Source organism: Mastigoproctus giganteus, chromosome 3 (assembly GCF_048544385.1).
Source record: "Mastigoproctus giganteus isolate SK-2022 chromosome 3, ASM4854438v1, whole genome shotgun sequence".
Lineage (NCBI taxonomy): Eukaryota > Metazoa > Arthropoda > Arachnida > Uropygi > Thelyphonidae > Mastigoproctus > Mastigoproctus giganteus.
In genome coordinates, this window is record NC_143577.1 from 215,821,397 (window position 1) to 215,842,650 (window position 21,254).

Consider the following 21,254-nt stretch of genomic DNA (forward strand, 5'->3'; position numbering starts at 1 on the left):
ATCTGCAAATCATACATGGTTTACGTAATCTCCATTCATGTTGACTCCTTTCTGTGACCAGTCCAATCTTTTGAAAGCTTTCTCAAGGGTAGCAGTAAACAACTTCGGAGATATTGTCTCCTTGTCGAACTCCTTTCTCAATTTTAAATTTGATACCGTCTTTGTTTAGTCTAATAAAGGAGGTAGCATTCTCATATATTTTCTTCAAAATCATAATATATGGGGTATCTATGCCTTGTCTTTCCAATGCCTGAAACATTGTCTTATACTGTATGGTGTCAAATGCCTTTCGTAATCCACAAATGCCAGGCATAATGGTGTTTTATATTCATATGCTTTCTCCATTAGCTGTGATATTACGTGAAGGCGATCCCATAGTTGAGAATCCTGTCGTCCTAAAGCTAGCTTGCTCTTTCGGTTGATTCTCATGAAGTATTCTTTCTAATCTGTTAGTGATGACCCTTGTGAACAACTTAGATGTGAGACAACAAGTTAATTGGTCTATAATTTACAATTTCTGATTTATCTCCTTTCTTATGGAGCAGAATTATGATTGCATTATTCCACTCCTGAGCGGTCACACCTTTCCTAATGTGGTTTGTGAAGAGTCTTGCCAGTTTCTGTGTCATTTCTTTTTCTTCCAATTTTAACAACTCTATAGTAACTTCATCTGCACCCGGGGCTTTTTGATTCTTCATTTTCTTCAATGCATGTTCTATCTCATCGGATAGGATATCTGGTATGTCATATGCATTGCAAATTTGTGATCCATCATCCCCACTGCTGGCATCATTCCCTTTCTTCTTATATAATACTTTATAGTAGTCTTCTGCTATTTGAATTATGCCTTCTCTGCTATTTATAAGTACACCATCACTATTCTTCAGATTCAGTATCATTTGTCTTTCTGTATTATTTCTGCTCATGTCTGCTCCTGTTTTTTCCCTTAATGCTTGTTCTACTTTTCTTGTGATGTTCTCTCTGAGTCTCTTTCTAATGGCTTTGCATAACTCAGTATACTTAATTTTGGCTTTGTTAGTGTTCTCATGTTCTTCATTTGTTGTCTTCAGTTCATCATGACAAGTGTTTCTTGACTAATATTTTTTCTTTGGATTTTGACCTGTAGGTTTCTCAGGCTTTATCACTTTCAGAAAGTTGTATTCCTCATCGATATCTTAGCCCTGAAAGGTCTGCAGAAGCTCAAACTTGTTCTTAAGTTCCAGTACTTACTGCTTTTTCTCCTCTTCTGTTATCTGAAAGACCTTTGTATTATTTACTTGAGTCGGTTTTTTCCTTTCTTTTCTTACATATACATCATGTGTGCATCTTACCATTCTGTGATCACTTCGAACATTTAACTTGTTCAGGTCGGTAACATTGTTCACAATATATCTTCTGTTTGTGAGGATGAAGTCAATTTCATTAGTTGTTAATCCTTTTGGGCTTTTCCATGTCCACTTTCTGTTGAACACATTTCTTGAAAAAAACTGTTCATTACTGACATTCCTCAAGATTCTGCAAATTCCCCAAGTCTTTCTTCACATCTTTCATTTCTTTCACATTTAACCTTCATGACTGTGGCAGTTCAGCTATTTATTAATCCCAGTTTATATATATTTTTTTCTTTATTTTAATATTTAATTTATCACTGCATTATAAATTTCTGAAAGTGAAGTGTTGTGATCATTCAACTTTCCACTAGAATTATGAATAAAAAAAAAAAAAAAAAAAAGGAAATATTGATGATTTATTGCAAACCAAATGGGCTAGCTCAGCAGTTCTCAACCTTTTTTAATACTTGTACTGCTAAAACCAAAATTGAAAATTTCAGTACCACTCATTAAAATATGCATAAAATTTGTATTAAATGTTCTTGTTTATACTCTGGTACTACTACCAGTCAGCACAGTTTACAATAAATCATCAGTACAAACGTTAATCGTATTCAGCAGTCATAGGCTTGAACCCCGGTCCAAGCCTTATTATGCTGTGCTACAGCAGGCCCTCGTTATAACGCGGTTCGCTTTACACTGATTCACTATAACGCTGCTATATTATAACCCATATCTGACTATAACACTGTTTCAAATCACTATAATGCTCTTTTACAGATTGCATTTTTGGCATATTTAACGAAATCGTTTCATTTGATGGAGTCGATAGCTTGAAAATGAACAGCATTAAAACGTTTCCCACGCTGACTTGAGAAATTTTCCCATGCTCAGTGAAATTTTCTTGCACGCTAATTTAATTGCAGTACAGTGACTTGTTACATATTTCCTAGATTAACATTTTAAAAAATGATCAAGTATATTGCTTGTAATATTTGCTTTATATGCATTTATCTGAAGTCTAGTCATCACTCTGTACAGTATTAGACATCATGCGTAACAGACAGTTTACTCGAACATTGTATCATAATTAATGCAACCACCGCAGTTACATTTTCGAAGAGTTAATAATGGGAGATAAGATTCAGAAAGCAACAACGTCTGGACATAGTACGACGACTACAAATGTAAGAAAAAGATTGAATTCGAAAATTAAATTAGACGTTTCGAAGCGAGATTCCGGTCAACAACAAGTTGATGTGTGCCATAATTTAGGACTGACAGGTTTAACTGTAAGAATAGTTAAAAAAAAATAAAGAATTAATTTTAGCATCAGGAAAGACAGCTGGTCCACTGCAAGCAACTAGGGCTAGGCCAGCTATTAAGATTGAAATGGAGAGACCTAGTGGTCAGGCGCGCGTGCATAAGTACACGTGCCTTGAGTGACCGGGGTTCAAGCCCGTGACTGCTGAATACGGTGCTGTTTCTTGTATTCTGCGTATCTTGTAAAAACTCCTCTGACTGTTTGGTCGTCCCGGAGTATAAACAGAAAATTTAATTTACTTATTTAATTTTATTGAAGATAATATCCAATGCAGAATTCAGTTAAGTTAAATATTATAAAAAAGAGAGAGAGAGAGAGAGAGAGAGAGAGAGAGAGAGAGAGAGAGAGAGAGAGAGAGAGATTAGCCTATATGATGATCTGAAGAAAACTCACCAAAAAAAAAAAAAAAAAGTGGAACCGTTTAAAACTAGTAAGGGCTGGTTGAATAGATTTCAAATCCAGAGGAAAGCTGCAAGTGCAGATCAAGGAGCCGAAACTTTCAAAAAAGAACTTGTTAAAATTATTGAAGAGGTATTATGTGTTATTCTTCTCAACAAGTTTTTAACCTAGATGAAGCAGGACTTTTTTGGAAACAAATGCTTAAAAGAAGTTTCATATCGAAAGAAGAAGAAAACATGCTAGGTTTCAAAGTTTTATGTTGGGTAACACTGTGGGGGATTTAAAATTGTTTGTTTGTTGTTTGTTTTTTGGTTTTTAGGAGCATTAGCAACTAAGGCCATATTGCTCCAGGATATATGGTGGTCATTCCCTGACCTTTCCGCATCCTCCGTATTTGGTGGTGACGGGCTCGAACCCCAGTCTAATCAAGAAGTGTGTGCTACGCACAGCTGCTCCTTCCCAGCTGGCTATGGAGGCGCCTGATTTAAAATTAAAACACCTTTATTATTTACCAGGAAGATGGACAAAGTGCAACCCAAAATCAACACATTTTTCGTGATTAAATTCATCAATTAAAATCAATTTAGATCAATTAAATTCATGATTATAATTGGAATTTTAAATTTAATTTTAACACATAAGTAGTTACCACATAATTATATATGTATATAATTCAGAATATTTTACATGTGCAAATATTTGAATATTAAATATTTTGACCTACATTTGTGCATCTTTTCACTACTGTTTATTATTGATTAGGAAATATCCTATAGCACCGACCAAAACTCACAAATACATATGTTACCTTATGGGAATGAGGCGCTTGCTTAGCGTGGATTCACTTAGTTCCCTGTTTTTCCAGAACAAATTATCAGCGTTAAGCGGGGGTCACCTGTATGTTTATTTCATTTTTAATACAAAAATTGAACAAACTAAATAACAAATATTACAAAAAACAATAGAAAATATACTATAAAATACTTGATTAACGTGGTGATTTAAATACATTTAATTGTAATCAATAACAATTAAATGCAATGAATTGGGAGAACTTGAACAAATTTAACAAAAATAATTGACTTAATAATTGACACTTGAGCTTGTTTGACAGTAATTACTGTATTTTCTGGTGTATAAGACGTGCTTGTTTTTTACCCCATAATTAGTCCTAAAATCAAGATGTGTCTTATACATCAAGTACTGAGAGCTGTTTTTTAATTTTGGAGTTTTCATTAACACTATTAACAAGTATAAGGTGAGTGACATCGACTGTTAAAGGTAGCATAAGTGGGTTACGTATCTTCTGTACATGTTACCGTAGCGTGAAATAGTTACGTTGCTATTTGTGGGTTTTGATTTTCGTTCTGTTAATTAACAATATCAATACCGTAAGTAGTAATTGTTATATTTAGGTGCTTTGCATTGTAACTTTATTTTGAAGAAAGTGGAAACCTTATTTTTTTATTCACAGATAATGACCGAGTTAAATAAGAACAAGAGCATTTCATATACCGTGGGCTATAAGTTGCTTGTAGTAGTTTATGCGGAGATACATGGCAATAGAGCAGCTTTACGTCATTTTAGGCACCCACCAACCAAAAAAAAATTATTAGAATTTGGCATCAACAAAAAGATATTTTAATTTAAATAAACAAGGCAAAAAGATGCCTATGAGGCAAAAAGGCAGTGGCCCAAAAGGCAGTAGAAGCAGCAGTTATTTTGGATTGAGTTTTAAACCACCTTAAAAATGGAATAGTAATATCTACTAAGATGAAACAAATAGAAGTCCAGAAATTTGCCTTAACCCATGGTATCTTAGACTTCAAAGGTGCTATCTTGGTGCTACCATTTTATGAAGAGAAATGGGCTTTCCATGAGGACTCAAACAAAGTTGGCTCAAAAAATGCCCCCTGAATATGAAGAAAAAATTATTTCTTTTCACAAATATGTCATCAAGTGCAGACAGAAGAAAATTATCGAAATAGGACATTTTGCTAATATGGATGAAACACCAAAAACCTTTGACATTCAATCAAATAAAACAATGAACTGTAAAGGTGAAAAGCCAATTTGCATAAAAACTAGAAAAAACATGAAAAAACTAGATTCACAGTTGTGTTGAGCCAATGGAACAAAACTGCCACCCTTTCTAATATTTAAGAGAAAAACACCTATGAAAGAAAAAACATCAGTCGAAATAATTTTACACACATATGAAACTGGATGGATGGATGAAGGTGGAATGAAGAAATGGATAAATAAAGGTGTGGAACTGAAGAAATGGAGCATTGATGGAAAAAAATTCACTTTTGGTATTGCACAGGTGTGTCAGTGGTTTAAGGATTCCTGGGACAAAGTAAAGAAGGAAATAGTACAGAACTCTTTTAAAAAGTGTGGAATCAGCAATTCGTTAGACGATACTGAAGATGATTTTTTGTGTCAATATTCAGATGGTGAAGATCAAGAACAGAATGACAATCAAATTAATTTTTGTAGTGAGAATGGAAGTGAAGGTGATCATTCTGGATTTTAATTGATAATGGCTCTTGGATTCAATTTTACATTATTAAAATTCTTATAGTTATAATTCTTGTAATTCTTAAATGTTTAAATATAGTTATATGAAAGAAGAAATTGTGATTTACTTATTTCCACATTTTATTATTAAAAATTTGGGGTGCATCTTGTACACCAATGCTTCACCAGAAAATATGGTAGTTTCTTTATATCTAGTTCTATTTTACTTAATTTCAAATGTAAATTTGGCTCCAAAGCGAGCCTTGTTCTACATTTGTTTTTTAAATACTGCATAAAAGAAAATCCTGTTTCACATAAATATGTCAAACAAAATGGCATTAAAAATTTTATTGCTCTTTCCAAAATTTCTTTAAAATCTTATGTTTAATCCAAAAGTTGATTGAAGTCTTGTTTTTGAAATCATCCATTAAATTTCTGCCACAAGAAATTTCTAAAAGTTGCTCTTTTTCTTCAGAAGAAAGATATTCTGGTACATGATCTGAAGAAAATGGATTCCCGATCCACTTTTCTTTTTCATAATCTTCTGGGAAATACAATTTGAAATTATGAAATTAACTGAAAACAATGACTTTTTATATTTGATACTAATTCATGTCTCAACATTAGAAAATTTTCTTGGAGAAAATAATTTAAAGTTGGTAAGAAACTTGAAACCTTTTTATCCGTCTTTGATGATTAACTTAATTTTTTTTTTTTTTTTTTTTTTTGTTGCATTTACTTTGTCACTAACAGTGTAAAGAGTCACATTTGGTCCTTGTAAAGTTATTCAGATTATTAAGTCTTCCAAAAATATCAGCTAAATATGCTAATCTAGCCAGCCATAATTCATCAAAGAAATAGTCTTTTAATTCACATTTTGAATTGCAAAGGAAAACTTGCACATCCGATCGAAGTTCAAAAAGACTAAAACTTTACTTCTGGACAAAACATCTAACTTCGCTATGCAGTAGTAGTTTTTCGTGGTCACTCCCCATCTCTTGGCATAAAAATTTTGAACATTCACAGATTTAGTGCAGAGGATTTAATAAAATTAACAATCTTAACCGACTGATCTAAAACAGTTTTCAGCTCTTCGGGTATTGCTTTTGCAACCAAGGCTTCACGGTGAATACTGCAGTGAGTGAACTTAGCTTCAGGAGTGACTTTCTTTATTGTAGCTACAACACTGCTATGCTTTCCTCTTAAAGCCCAAGCTTCATCAGTACACACGCCAATGCAGTTCTTCCAAAGAATGTTGTGTTCTGTCATAATTGTCCAATTTTTTAAAGATTTCATTTGCAGTTGTTTTACTAAATCCTTATGCAGAGCTTTACTAAATTCTTGTGCGGATCTTTACTAAATCCTTAATGCTGCACAGTAGCTTACTAAAATAACAATTCATACTGATGGCAACACTGCCATGAAAGAGAGTTTTCCTGGAATGAATAGAATACAACGCGAGATAAGACTCGTTCGCAATTTTAAGCTTTCTGAGAAATTTATAGCTATCCACTCAGAGGTTGGACAAACAAAATACTTGAAATTCAACATGATTTCAGAACTCCTGTTAGATTGAAAAAAGATTGGTAAAACATGTAATTATTTACATGTTTTACCTATAGTGGCCTGGGACAGTTTTTTAAATTGTACACAGTGGGGCCAACTGATGATGTTAACAGCAGCAAATTGTAAATGGCATTCAAGGAAATAATCATGGAAGCTACTAGGCTTTTCATACTGTTTAAGAAATACTGTTCAAGGCCTAAATGGATGTCAGATTATCAGGTGACGTAGAAGCATTTGATAGATATAAGCTAGTCTGTAATCAAGTCGCAAAGGAAGTTAGGCAAGCAAAGGCAGATTATGAGAAATCTTTGGCAAAGGATGCTAAGAAAAGCAGCAAGAACATCTTTAGTTATATAAATTCTAAAAGGAAGGGGATGAATCAGATTGGTCTGCTTGATATCGATGGTTCGACTGTTGATGATCCTGCTCTGATAGCTGACAATCTGAATAAGTATTTTCCATCTACATTCACCCATGAGGAATTATTAAGGGAGGAAAATGTCAGAAATTTATCAAACTGTAACAGGGTGCTTAATGATTTTGTAGTAGCTGAGAGCTAAGTGGAGGATAAATTGAAGTTAAACATAAGAAATGCACCCGGTGTAGATGGGATATATCTAGTTATATTAAAGGAGTCGACAAAGGAAATAAGCAAACCCTTAGCCATAATTATGAGAGTATCCTTGTACTCAGGCGAAGTCCCCATGTACTGGAGGTGTGCAAATGAATCCCCAATTCACAAAGGGGGATCCAAAGGTGACACGAGTAATTACAGACTAGTTAGTTTAACTTCTGTTCCAGGGATAATAATGGAGTCACTGGTTAAAGATGCATTTCAGGTTCATCTAGACAAGACTGCAGTAATAATTCAGACACAGTATGGATTTGTTAAGAGGAAATCTTGTCTGGCAAATCTGATTGGATACTCTTGATGTGGTTACAAAGGAACTGGATGCAAAAAATAATTTTGATATCATATACTTGGATTTCAGGAAAGCTTTTGACACTGTTGCGCATGGACGACTACTGTACAAATCGGAGCAGTATGGTATTAAGAGTAAATTGCTGCAATGGATAAAAGGGTGGTTGAATGGGAGAAGACAGAGTGTGGTAATCAATGAACGCTGCTATTCGTGGAATATTCCAGGGTTCGGCGTTGGGACCCACTGTTGTTTTGTAAATTTATCAATGATATTGATGAAGGTATATCAGGCTTAATGCTGAAGTTCGTAGATGATACAAAGGTTGGCAAAGTTGTTAATGACAATAATAGCAGTGTGCTACTGCAACAGGATCTAGATGAAGTTTATCATTGACAAATGCAAAGTACTGCATATGGGTAGAAGTAATAACCCCAGAGAAACGTGCCAACCATGTGATACTACACTTAGTGTGGTAGAAAGTGAAAAAGACCTGGGAGTAACTGTGCAGTCAGATATGAAATTTTCTGAGCAGTGCAGACAGGCTGCCAGAGCAGGCCATGGGGCATTGTCAATGATATACAGGAAATATTCTAGTAGGGAAAAGGAGGTGATTATCCCTTTGTATAAGGCAATGGTCATGCCACACTTTGAATACTGCGTACAGGTCTTCCTAAAGTATATGATTTTAGGAAGGATGGAGAGTTGCTTGAGCAGTTACAGAGAAGGACAATAAGATTGGTGAGGGGGAACGAAGGGGTCCTCTTACCAAGAAAGGCAAGTTCTGCAATTTGCAGTATCTGGAGACTAGGACCTGCGAGATGATCTGATTGAGGTGTATAAGGCTTTGAATGGATTGAGCACGCTGAATTCTGATGGGATTCTTCCTCTTTCTGAGATTACGAACCTGAGGGGGCATAAATTCAAATTGAGGAAAGACAATTATAGAATAGATGTGCGGAAATTTGCCTTGAACCAGCGGGTTGTTGATTGCTGGAACAAACTTCCATCTGTCATTGTGGAAGTTGATAACTTAAACAAATTCAAGGAGAAACCGGACAAACGTTTAGAGGGAATGGATGTGTGAAATGTTTTTTTTATTTTTTTTATTTTTGGTTGATGCTACATAAGCTTGCTTTCTTGTATCACATGCCTCTTCTACTACTATTTACCTTTAGTGGGGGAAATTTTTAATGTTTTATTTTTCATAATTTCATAAATTTAAAAAATTCTACTGTCCATTATTTGTGTATCACCAAATATTTTTCCACGAGCACCAGTAGTATGCATGGAAAAGATTTGGTGGTACATGAATAACAAAAAAAGATTTGATTCTATGTGTACCACCGGTTGAGAAATGGTGGTCTAGCTCAGGCTCCCTCTCCAGAATTGAACCCTGATTTCCCGTTATGACCTTGGTAGCTCATGATCAGTAATTAAAGGACTCTGGTCTGCATCTAAACTGCCACTGATTTTTTATGGACTGCAAGTAATGCAAATTTAAGTGCATAATAGCCAACCAAGCTAGCTGGGTGGGTAAAGTGCCTGCCTAGCAACCTAAAGGTCGCGGGTTCGAATTTGGCCTCGGGCTTGGATCAGAGTAGAAAATACAAAAAAACTTTGGGAGGTGCAATATGGCCACAGAAGCCGATGTGCCAACAACTAACAAAAAAAAAAAAAAAAAAAAAAGTGCATAATTTTTACATACTCATAAAGTAATTATTTCCATTTTGCATTTTTGCCCTGTGTCAAATTAAACAAATGTTAGAAAGACAAGCTAATACCATTATATTTACAGTTTATTACATATATTATTTTTACACATATGGAAGTCAAGGGAAGAATAAATTTTGGATGGATAGCATTCTGGAAATATAGTCACATACTGAAGAGCAATATCCCAGTTTGTCTGAAACGTAAAATAATGAACCAATGTATACTCCCCACCATGACTTATGGAAGTGAAACTTGGGCACTTACCAAAAGAATGGAATAGAAGCTGAGAACTACACAGCGAAGAATGGAACGAATTATATTGGGAATCAGACTGTTAGATAAGAAGAGAAACACTTGGATTAGGCAGCAAACTCAAGTAAAGGACATTCTTATCAAAATTAAAAAACTAAAATGGTCTTGGGCAGGACACAGCTCGAAGACATGATGACAGATGGACTAAGAAAATAACAGAATGGTATCCAAGAGGAGCTAGAAGAAAACCTGGAAGACAAAGGCGGAGATGAATAGATGAAATTCACAAGTTTGTGGGTAGTAAATAGATGGCCATTGCACAAAACAGAAGGAACTGGAAAGTTTCTGGAGAGGCCTTCATCCTGCAGTGGATTGAAAATGGCTGATGATGGATGATATATATTATAAAATTATACAAATATTGGTATACCTTCTAAAACCAAAAATTTGAGCATATTCATTAGATGAAAATAACAGTTCCTAGAATTCATTGGGAGTTTTGTTTTGAAGTTTACCCTTTTGTTAATTCTTATAGCAAATGCACTTTGATTTTCAGCACAGTACTGAACTGGCAATAAGGAATGGCTTGGTTACATATCAGAGCCTCCCAAGTACCATGGCATCAATATGAGCAATCTCATGTCTTTACGGCGCCTCCGTAGCCAGGTGGGCAGGAGCAGCAGTGCGTAGCACACACTACTTGATTTGACCGGGGTTCGAGCCGGTGACCACCAAATATGGAGGATGCGGAAAAGTCAGGGAATGACCACCGCATATCCTCGGAGCAATATGGCCTCAGTTGCTAATGCTCCTAAAAACCAAATAACAACATGTCTTTACTTTTGCTTGTAGACTTTGGTTTTGTGACTTATGTAAGGGAGTACTGCACATTCTTACCACTTTCTTTATAGTTTGCTGTGGAGTATGATAAATGCCACAATTAAACTTTTAAAAGAAAGGGCAGAAATAATTGAATTTAAAAGTAGACAGTGGTTCTTAATGCAGATTTTATTTTAATACACCACTATGCAACATCAAAAAGATGACTGAAAAAGGAAGGGGAGTGTTGACTTATGTGATGAATATATCATTAAGCAAATATCCAAAATTAAATGCTCTCTGTAACGGTATAGTGTTTTCATCATTTGTTTGGAGGGCTAAGTTCTCTTAATTTGGTGTATAGTTAGCCAATCTCAGGTAAAGAGAGTGGAGCCTTCCCGTGTGAGGTATTTCAGGTCCTGCAACTCACATGACATGCAAACAGCCTATGAACACATATTCTTACGGTCATTATACAAAATGGCTTAATATGGGCTAAGTCACTGATGCACCTAAAAACCCAACAATAACAAACAACGACATCCAAGCGAAAAGTAGAAGTTGACTTGTTGTCCTGTCATTCACAGAATTTTACAGTATCCAAAAGCTGGTGAGAATTTTTTTATGTTTTTTAAAGCCTCTATTTGTGTTCGGAACTATTAACAGTGTTAATGAGTTCACAGATTCTAGGTATTGTTGGTCAGAAGTCTTTTTGTTTACAATTCCTTTTTTGTAATAGTATCAGTATTGACAAATAATGCAAGGAAGCAAACTTATAAAGCATCAGGGGAAAAAAAAAAAAAACACACCACTTCCCTCATCACCTGTTTCATCCCTCTAATAATTTGTCTGATTTGTCCTTAAATTTATTCAAACTACCCACTTCCCTCTGGCTGAAAATAAATTTATGTCCCCTTTATATGTATTGTCTTAGCAAGAGTAAGGATGTCATCAATGTTAAGCTTACATAATCCATTCAAAGCTTTTAAACACTTCAATCAGATCTCCTCACAGTTGTCTAGTTTCTAGACTGCAATTTGCAGAAGTCTTTCTTGGGAAGAGTACTGTTTTGTTCCTCCCTCACTTATCTTGTTGCCCATCTCTCTGCACCCATTCCAACAAACCCACATCCTTACTAAAATGAGATTTCCAGATGTGTGCGCAGTACTCATGATGTGGCCTTACCATTGTCTTGTATAGTGGAATAATTACCTCCTTAATGGGGACCAGGTTCACCAAGTTTGTAGCATTGTAATTTTTGCATCTAGAGCGACTTGAGGTTTTTGAAACCTCAGGCTAAATGTTGGATGATACCTCTTAGAACTGAAATTTTGCTTATTTTCGAAAGTAGGATGTCTAATGGCAAGTTATTGCTTTGTTACAACTGACGACCATTTGGGCATTGGTTCTCTCATAAATTTCATATTTGTATTTACATGGATATGTCCTTGCTTTAAGTAACATGCACTGTACAAATGCAACAGCACCCTAGACAGCCATCTGGGTTGCCTATCTTGTGTAGGATCTGCTTGAATCAGAGTAACTAAGTCAATGGAAAGAATTATTCATAGGCATCCACATCAGATTTTGATTTCTTTTGTTGCTTTGGATATGACCAAGAAGCTGACATAATGGTGTGTTCTTTAAAAAAATGTTTCAGAATAAAGCGCTTCATTTCTAATAAAGAAATGCATTAATGTTAATTACCATAACTGGTACTGAACATAAAGTATTACAAAATAATTGTGTTCAGTACATGCACTATTCACATGAAAACAACAATGCAAACATTTCTGCCACCCAAGGAGAACAATATGAATTATCTGAAATATGATCTCACTGTATGCATTGATAATTTGATCTTTGAGAAGCTCGACATTACATATTTTTCCAGCATACACCTTGGATTTGAGATGGCCCCCACAGGTAAAAGTCCAGTGGTGTAAGAACAAGCTATTCCAGATATTTGTCTTGCTCTTTGAAAGTGCTTGGAAGAGCTTCATTCCACAATATATTACTATATGTCTCCTTGTCACTGTTTCTTGGAAAAAGAATGAGCCAATTATTGGAGGTAAGAATTAGTTCTGTTGTACTTTATTTGGCACCATCAGTCATATTGCAACGAAACTACAGTAAACCCTCGATTTAATGGACCCCGATATAATGGTTTCGGATCTAACGGATCGGACAAATAATAATACAGTAATGTACATATTAATCTTGACCATATTATTTTTTTTAGGGTATACAAAATGTCAGTGTTATTATTAATTAAAAATTAATAATAATTACCTATTTTCATTATTGTTTTGATAATTACCTACTTTTATTTTTATAATCGAATTCACAAAATTGTAGTCGTAAATTGTTTTTTATTCTTTCTGAAAACATGTTCAAATAGTTGTTTTCCCAGATAACAGATAAGCGAGGCGGTGACTTGCAAGCTGAACATGACTCGGGACACAAAATGCAGGTGTACCGACTTGCTTTGTTTCGGTTTCAGTCTGCCTCAAGCTATTGTGCAGTCAGGTTGTATATAGAGTGTTTCTGTGATTTCTGAATTGTGACTTTATTTATTAAATAATTTTGCAATCCTTACAATTTAAAATGGCATTAAGTGATAGAGGAGTTAAAAGAAAGCGTGTGAACTTAAATGTGGCACAGAAATTAGAACAAGGCATCTCAGTAGCATATGTTTGTGAAATTTACGGCGTAAAAAAATAAACTTTCTGATATCTGTAAATCAAAGGCCTAATTGCAACATAATTTTATATTGTACAGTACTGTATATTATATTAAAGCTTTTTTTTTTACAATAAGAACAATTAAAAATGCCCCCCCCCCCAGGTTACATTCGATTTAACAGACTTTCGGCATTGCCATTAACGGACATCCCTTGTCCCCTATTAGTCCGTTAAATCAAGGTTTACTGTATAAACAAACTATATAGCCTGGTCCCACATTTACAGGACACCCCATACTTGCCAGCAAAATGAATTTAATGAGCAATTCAAATTTTATAATTGCACATTTTGAAATTAAACAAGAAAAAAGAATGTTTCTGTTCAAGGTGGCATATTTTAAAAAAATATGCCACATTGAATATATATATATATATATATATACACACATTGAACCAGAAGTCAGAGCAAGGTCTGAATCATAGTTACAAAAGTTTCCTTTCTACAGAACTTGGGATTGTTACACAGCTCGGTGTGGGTGAAGTTTTTACAGCTCCAGCTAATAAAGAAGTTTTTCTTAAATTTTTACCATTTTGTTTACTTAATTGGCATATTAATTTATTTTATATTATATTCCTAGTTATGATACTTAAGTTTATTTTGAACTTAGATAGAGATTTTGTAGGTTACTACTTAGTATCAGTAAAACTTGTACCATTCGAAACTTGCTGCCAGTATGTAGTATCAATGCAGAATAACGTAACGTATATCTCGAACTTGATAGTGTAAGGTATAACATAAAACTAGGTAGCATAATACGGAACACTGTAGTAGGAATCTGTTAGCTTAGTATATAGTATTGGCAATTAATCAATTAAATTTATAAATCCTTTTAATTTTTATTTTGAATCAAATTATATTTAAATGGAAATCATGCCCCAGATTAGAGAAGCAAAGCAACATGCGCAAAGTAGGAAAAGTGCTGTGGTTCGGGGGGAACCGAAGAGGCAATTCTCCAGCACATCACAGTCTAAAAAGTGGGAAGGAGCAGCAGTGCGTAGCACACGCTTCTTGATTACACCGGAGTTCGAGCCCGTCACCACCAAATACGGAGGATGCGGAAAGGTCAGGGAATGACTACCGCATATCCCGGAGCAATATGGCCTTAGTTGCTAATGCTCCTAAATAAAAACCAAACCAAACAGTCTAAAAAAATGTACAAAATGCGGCACGTTTGCCTATCTCTCTCAAACAGGACATGAACTAGCCATGGAGGATATCTTTATATGTGCTAGGTGCAGAGAATGTGAAGAAATTAGGCACCAACTCAGCGTTATGATGGTCGTCTATGAGAGCTTGAAGAGTCGGGTAGATGCCCTCGAAGGAATTAAAATGGGGAGGGGGATCAAGCTCTCAACTGCCCAACTTAATGCCAGAGCTCACTCTTGCGCACCATCCAATACGGTGCAGAATTTGCTGGTACCACAGGAGCTAGTTATTGTCGGGTGACTCAATTGTCAGGGAAACAGGAAATATATTGTGCAAAAAGAATAAGTGGAATCGGACCAGGGTATGTCTGCCAGAGGCAAAAGTTGATGATGTTGTAGAGCAGATATCATCTTTTAAGGGCACAACAGGTAATATCGTTGTATGTTGGCACTAATTACATTAATTGTAGAAGATCTGCAGATTTACTTAGCAAGTACAGGTCAAAGTTGAAAAAAGTTGCGAGTTAGGGGGGTTAAATTTAAAAGTGTCCACAATCCTGCCCAGATACGATAGAAGAGAGAGAGAGTGTATATGATGAGAGCCTTGTCAATTCAATCATTTCGGCCCTGGAGAGGTTGTGCAGGGCTCATGGTATAGAATGTTCTCAGCGTGGTCTGTGCTTGTTAACAGGAGAGATTGCTTCTACAGGGATGGGATACGCTTAAATAGAAAGGGTGCAAGAATATTTGCTGATGCCATCATGGCAATGTTAGGTGGATCGGAAAACTGCTAGCTTGGGGAGAGTCATGGAATAATTGATTAACAGTAGCCACAGGCAGAGGTGGAAATAATTCTTGCACTGCTTCTATTGGAATGAGCAGCAGCCCAAAAAGCAAGTTTCCGGGGATTTCAGGAACTGTTGGGAGTCATGAAACAAGTGAATACATGGGTTGTGTTAGAGTAACTAAGAGTAAGAACAGGTGCATGTATACTTGGATGTACACCAATGGTAGGACTAAAGTAAATAAATTTGATGAATTTGAAGTGCTAGTTAAGACATCCAAGGCAGATATTGTTGGGCTATCAGAGACTTGATGCCACTCAGATATAAGGGATGCAGAATTGGAATTTGGATAGTACAATGTGTACAAAAAGGATAGGAAGGGAGGAGGGGTTATGCTGTTAGTTAAGAAACACATAAAATCTAAGGTAGTGAATCCAGTTGACATAGATGGACAGTGCAATGTTGAGTCAGTATGGTGTTGACATAAAGCATTGGGAAAGCAAAAATGAAGTAGGAGTTATAGTCCTAATGACTCTGATGAGTACAATGAACAATTATACAGAGAAATAGAGTGGGCCAGTAAATCAGAGTGTCTTATAATGGAGGAGTTTAACTTCCCAGATTTAGACTGGACTTGTGGGTTGGTCACTCGCACACTAGCAAGGCTTTTGTGGATTTATTGGATGATTGTTTTCTACAGTACCATGTTGGACAGGCAGCAAGAGGGGGGGGTAACACTCTTGGTCTAATTATCAGCAGTGATTATTCATGCATTACGAATTGACAGATAAAAGAACCACTAGATGGCAGTGATCACACTGCCATCTAGTGGCAGTGCTTTCTTGCTTTATATCCCTCTACTAATGCTAATGCTAAGTCCAGCTGACCTTTGGTTCATATTCCATTCTTCACAAAAGGGTTTGTAATATTCTTTAAAAAAATTATTGATAAAAAAACATTATTTTCTCATTTTATTAAGCATGTAATTTCTTTGCCTAGGAAGCAGAATGTGAAAAATCATCTATGGATATCAAATATGGAGCTAACACTAAAATAGAAGATTCCCATCGACTATATCAATTGCAAAAAGCTAATTTTGATGGTGAAGTAAACAGCAAGGTATATAAAATTTAAAACATTTCAGTATTCATTTTATAATAGACATTATATGTTTGTGAATTCAGATGATATTAATAGAAATACATTCCCATTATGCTTTTTTTTAGCATAATCTGTTAATATGTTTCATATTTTAAAATTATTTTTAATTTTGATACCTTACACGTTTTCTGATAAAATATGCTATAACTTGTGTTTAAATGCCAGGTATATGTGCCCTTAGAGATGATTATTTAGCCTTTGTAAAGCTACTAGTATACCAAAATTTGAATCACTTTGTAAATTATTGATATATTTTATTTATTTATTATTATATATATTTTTTAACAACAATAGAATCACATAAATCTGACAACTTCTCTTCCCTGTGTACCATCTCCTAATGGAAGTCGGTGACCACCATGGCAAATGTCTCTCTGTCTCTGGTAGCTCTGAATAGCTGCTTGGTGTTCTTACCATAGTGATTGTTCTAGATATATAGTAATGCAGTAGTTTCCCCTACTGGCTTTCTGCATTGCAGTGCTGTAACGATTTAATCTAGCAACATTGGCACTTAGCCCTTTCCAATATGACTCTGATGTTAATAAGATGCATAAACGTTCAACTACTGTAAAAAAGTTATGCAATATTCTGAGAAGTGCTGCCGCTACTGCAATTATAATATGCCATTCACTTCAAGAAACTTTTCCAAACATCAGTCACATTCTATGCCTTAAGTTTAAAAAATGAAAATAAAAAAAAATAAAAATAAAAAATTTTTAAAAATTAAATAACTTACATATTTCACAAATGTAAATTTAATACTACCACAGGAAATGCTGCTATAGCTCCTCAAGCAGAATGTTTACCCAGTGTCAATCAAATGCATTGATATGATTTTTCTGACAATCAAAGATAATCACTTGTGTCTCATTGATTGCTCTTAATCACACTGAAGCTACTGTTATTCGATCTGTACTCCCCCCCCCCTCTCTCTCTCTCTCTCTCTCTCTCTCTCTCTCTCTCTCTCTCTCTCTCTCTCTCTCTCTCTCCTAAGTAAAAATTTAGAAAAGATATCTCAGGAAACTTTCATCATTAAGTTTTAGCTAGAACTTATGCTTTCAGCTTATGTTTGTACTCAGGAAACTTTCTAAAAAAATAATAAATAAATTGTTTGCTTTTCAAGTTTGATGTGATATCTTGAAATAACACTAGTTACACACATATTTCTGTGACTAACATTGGGGAAATAGGCCATTTCAGAAAGCTACAGCCACGTTTTTCATGGTGTGTATGTGTGTGTGTGTAACATTTGATGAAGTGTTGTTGTTGTTTTGGTTTTTAGCAGCATTAGCAACTAAGGCCATATTGCTCCGTGATATGCGGTGGTCATTCCCTGACCTTTCTGCATCCTCTGTATTTGGTGGTCACGGGCTCGAACCCCAGTCTAATCAAGAAGTGTGTGCTATGCGTTGCTGCTCCTGCCCACCCGGCTATGGAGGCACCTTCATGTTGTGGGATTTTACTTTGAGACTTTTTTTTTTCTTACTTTTCTTTTGGGGGGAAAAAAAAAAAATTGGAAACATTTGTATAATTATATAATTATAATTATTTAGTTAAGGGAAATAAATACTTGAAAATAAAATATACAAATGTGGTAAAAATTTACTTTTTGAATCCAGTCATTTCAAAATCACAATTAATATCTTCATTTTGAGGATACTGGTTGTAACAATTAGAGCATCACTGCACAATCTATTTGACAGTTTGTGGTGTCAATATCCATTGTGGTTTCAATCTGTTTAATCACAGATTGATGTGCAAATGTAAATGACTAAGTTCTCCAATAAATACAGAATGAGAACTGCAAATTCAGATGTGCAACAATTTTGTTAAATAATCATGTTGCAGATGCATTTTGGAGTACAGTACACCAGTTACACATCTTAATGGAAAATCTTAAAATTACATCTCAGGCAAATTTTTCAAAGTCTATTACTTGGAGAGTCACTGTGAGACTAGAGGCAGGACAGTCACGTTGCCAAATTAGCATGGTTTTGTGTGTCACCAGCTGGTTATAGAATTGGTTCCAAGAAATTCAGACTGTTCATAGACCTCTAGGTCAGGGTTGCAGCCATCGAAAATAGCAAGGAAAGATTTTCACCTTCCTCAATCAACACTTGAACACTATTAAAATGCTTTACAGCAGAAACAGAGACATAGATGTCAGCCCAAACCATACAAAATCGTCTACACAAACATGGAGTTTATTCAAGAAGACATCTGGTGTGTATTCTGTTGAGCACCTGACACTGTAAACCAGGCACTGACGATGTAGTAGTAGTGCCATGTGATGCAAGAAAGCAAGTGTATGAGCTTATGCAGAATCAGCCCAAAAAAAAAATCACACCATTCCCTCCAAATGCCTGTCCAGTTCCTCCTTAAATTTATTTAACCTATCAACTTCCACAATGACAGATGGAAGTTTGTTCCAGCAATTAACCACCCACTGGCTGAAGGCAAATTTCTGCACATCTGTCTTTTCTTAATTTGAATTTATGCCCCCTTAGGTTCGTAATCTGAACAAGTGGAAGGATCCCATCAGAATTCAGTGTGCTTAATCTATTCAAGGCCTTATACACCTCAATCAGATCACCGCGCAGGTGCCTAGTCTCCAGCCACTGCAATTTGCAGAACTTAAGCCTCTCTTGATAAGAGGATCCCTTCATTCCCCTCACCTTCTCCGTACACGCTCCAGCAAATCTACATCCTTCCTAAAATGAGGCCTCCAGACATGTACGCAGTACTCAAGGCGGGGCCTGACCATTGCCTTATACAGAGGGATAATCACCTTCTTTTCCCTGCTAGCAAAATTCCTATATATCATTGACAAAACCCCATGACCTGCCCTGGCAGCCTGTCTGCATTGCTCAGAAAACTTAATATCTGACTGCACAATTACTCCGAGGTCTTTTTCATTTTCTACCACCTTAAGTGTAGTACCACACAGTTGGTACGTTTTTCTGGGGTTACTTCTACCTATATGCAGTACTTTGCATTTGTCAAGATTAAACTTCAGTTGCTACTTCTTAGCCCATCTGCCCAAATTATCTAGATCCTGTTGCAGTAGCACACTACCATTACTGTCATTAACAACCCTGCCAACCTTTGTATCATCTGCAAACTTCGACACTAAGCCTGATATACCTTCATCAATATCATTGATAAATATACAAAACAACAGTGGACCCAACACCGAACCCTGTGGGACTCCACTAATAACATTAGTCCACGAAGAGCAGCACCCATTGATTACCACCCTCTGTCTTCTCCCACTTAACCATCCTTTTATCCATTGTAGTAACTTACCCTTAATACCATTATGCTCCAATTTGTACAATAGTCTTCCATGCGCAACACTGTCAAAAGCTTTCCTGAAATCCAAATATATGATATCAAAATTATTTTTTGCATCCAGTTCCTTTGTAACCACATCATAATATCCTATCAAATTTGTCAGACAAGACTTTCCCTTAACAAACCCATGCTGTGTCTGAATTATTGCTGCCGTCTTGTCTAGATGAGCCTGCAATGCATCTTTAACCAGTGACTCCATTATGTTATCTGGAACAGAAGTTAAACTAACCGGTCTGTAATTACTCCTGTCACCCTTCAATCCCCCTTTGTGAATTGGGGATACGTTTGCACATCTCCAGTCCGTGGGGACCTCCCCTGAGTCCAAGGATGCTCTCATAATTATGGCTAAGGGTTTGCTTAGTTGTTTTGCCGCCGCCTTTAATATAACTCGATAGATCCCATCCACCCCAGGTGCCTTTCTTATGTTTAACTTCAACAATTTCTCCTTCACTTTGCTCTCAGTTATTACAAAATCATTAAGCACCCTGCTACAATTTGATAACCTTCTGCCATTTTCAAACCTTAATAACTCCTCATGTGTGAATGTAGATGCAAAATACTCATTCAGTTTGTTTGCTATCTGAGCACGATCATCAACAGTCGAACCATCGATATCAAGTGGCCCAATCAGATTCATCCTCTTCCTTTTAGAGTTTATATAAGTAAAGAAATCCTTGCTGTTTTGCCAAAGATTTCTCGTAATCTGCCTTCGCCTGCCTAACCTCCTTTGTGACCTGATTACAGACTAGCTTATATCTGCCATAGGCTTCTGAGTCGCTTGATAATTCATATGTATCCCATGCATTTTTCTTCTCTGTCACGAGTCTCATTAGTTCATTTGATAACCATTTAGGCCTAAACCTTGAACACTATTTCTTAATAGGTATGAAACTTTTAGTAGCATCCACGATTAATTCCTTGAATGCTTCCCACTTAGAATTTACCATTGGTAACATTGTCAGTTGATCCCACTATACAGAATTTAAAAACTGTCTGAGACCACTGTACTCACCTTTACGGAAGCAAAAACCCTTTCCTTTACTCCTGATGATAATTACACCTAATTCTGTTTTTACACGATAGATACGTTCCTGAAAAATACGTGTAAAAAAAATTCGTGTAAAAAAAGACATTGTATTTATGGAAGAAAAGAAGATTGGTTCCGGATCTAAAAAAATCAATAAAAATAATTTAAAAAAAAAAAAACATAAAAATATC

At 35.7% G+C, this 21,254-nt stretch overlaps 1 protein-coding gene across 1 annotated transcript in view; it reads left to right on the forward strand.

Annotated features, from left to right (window-relative positions):
- The window catches only part of LOC150088703 (flotillin-2-like), a 220,681-nt gene that overhangs the window by 158,528 nt on the left and 40,899 nt on the right, over positions 1-21,254 (forward strand). The window contains exon 5 of the mRNA XM_090370867.1: positions 16,521-16,640. Coding sequence (XP_090226993.1) covers positions 16,521-16,640 — 120 coding nt within the window. The remainder of the gene's footprint in view (positions 1-16,520; positions 16,641-21,254) is intronic.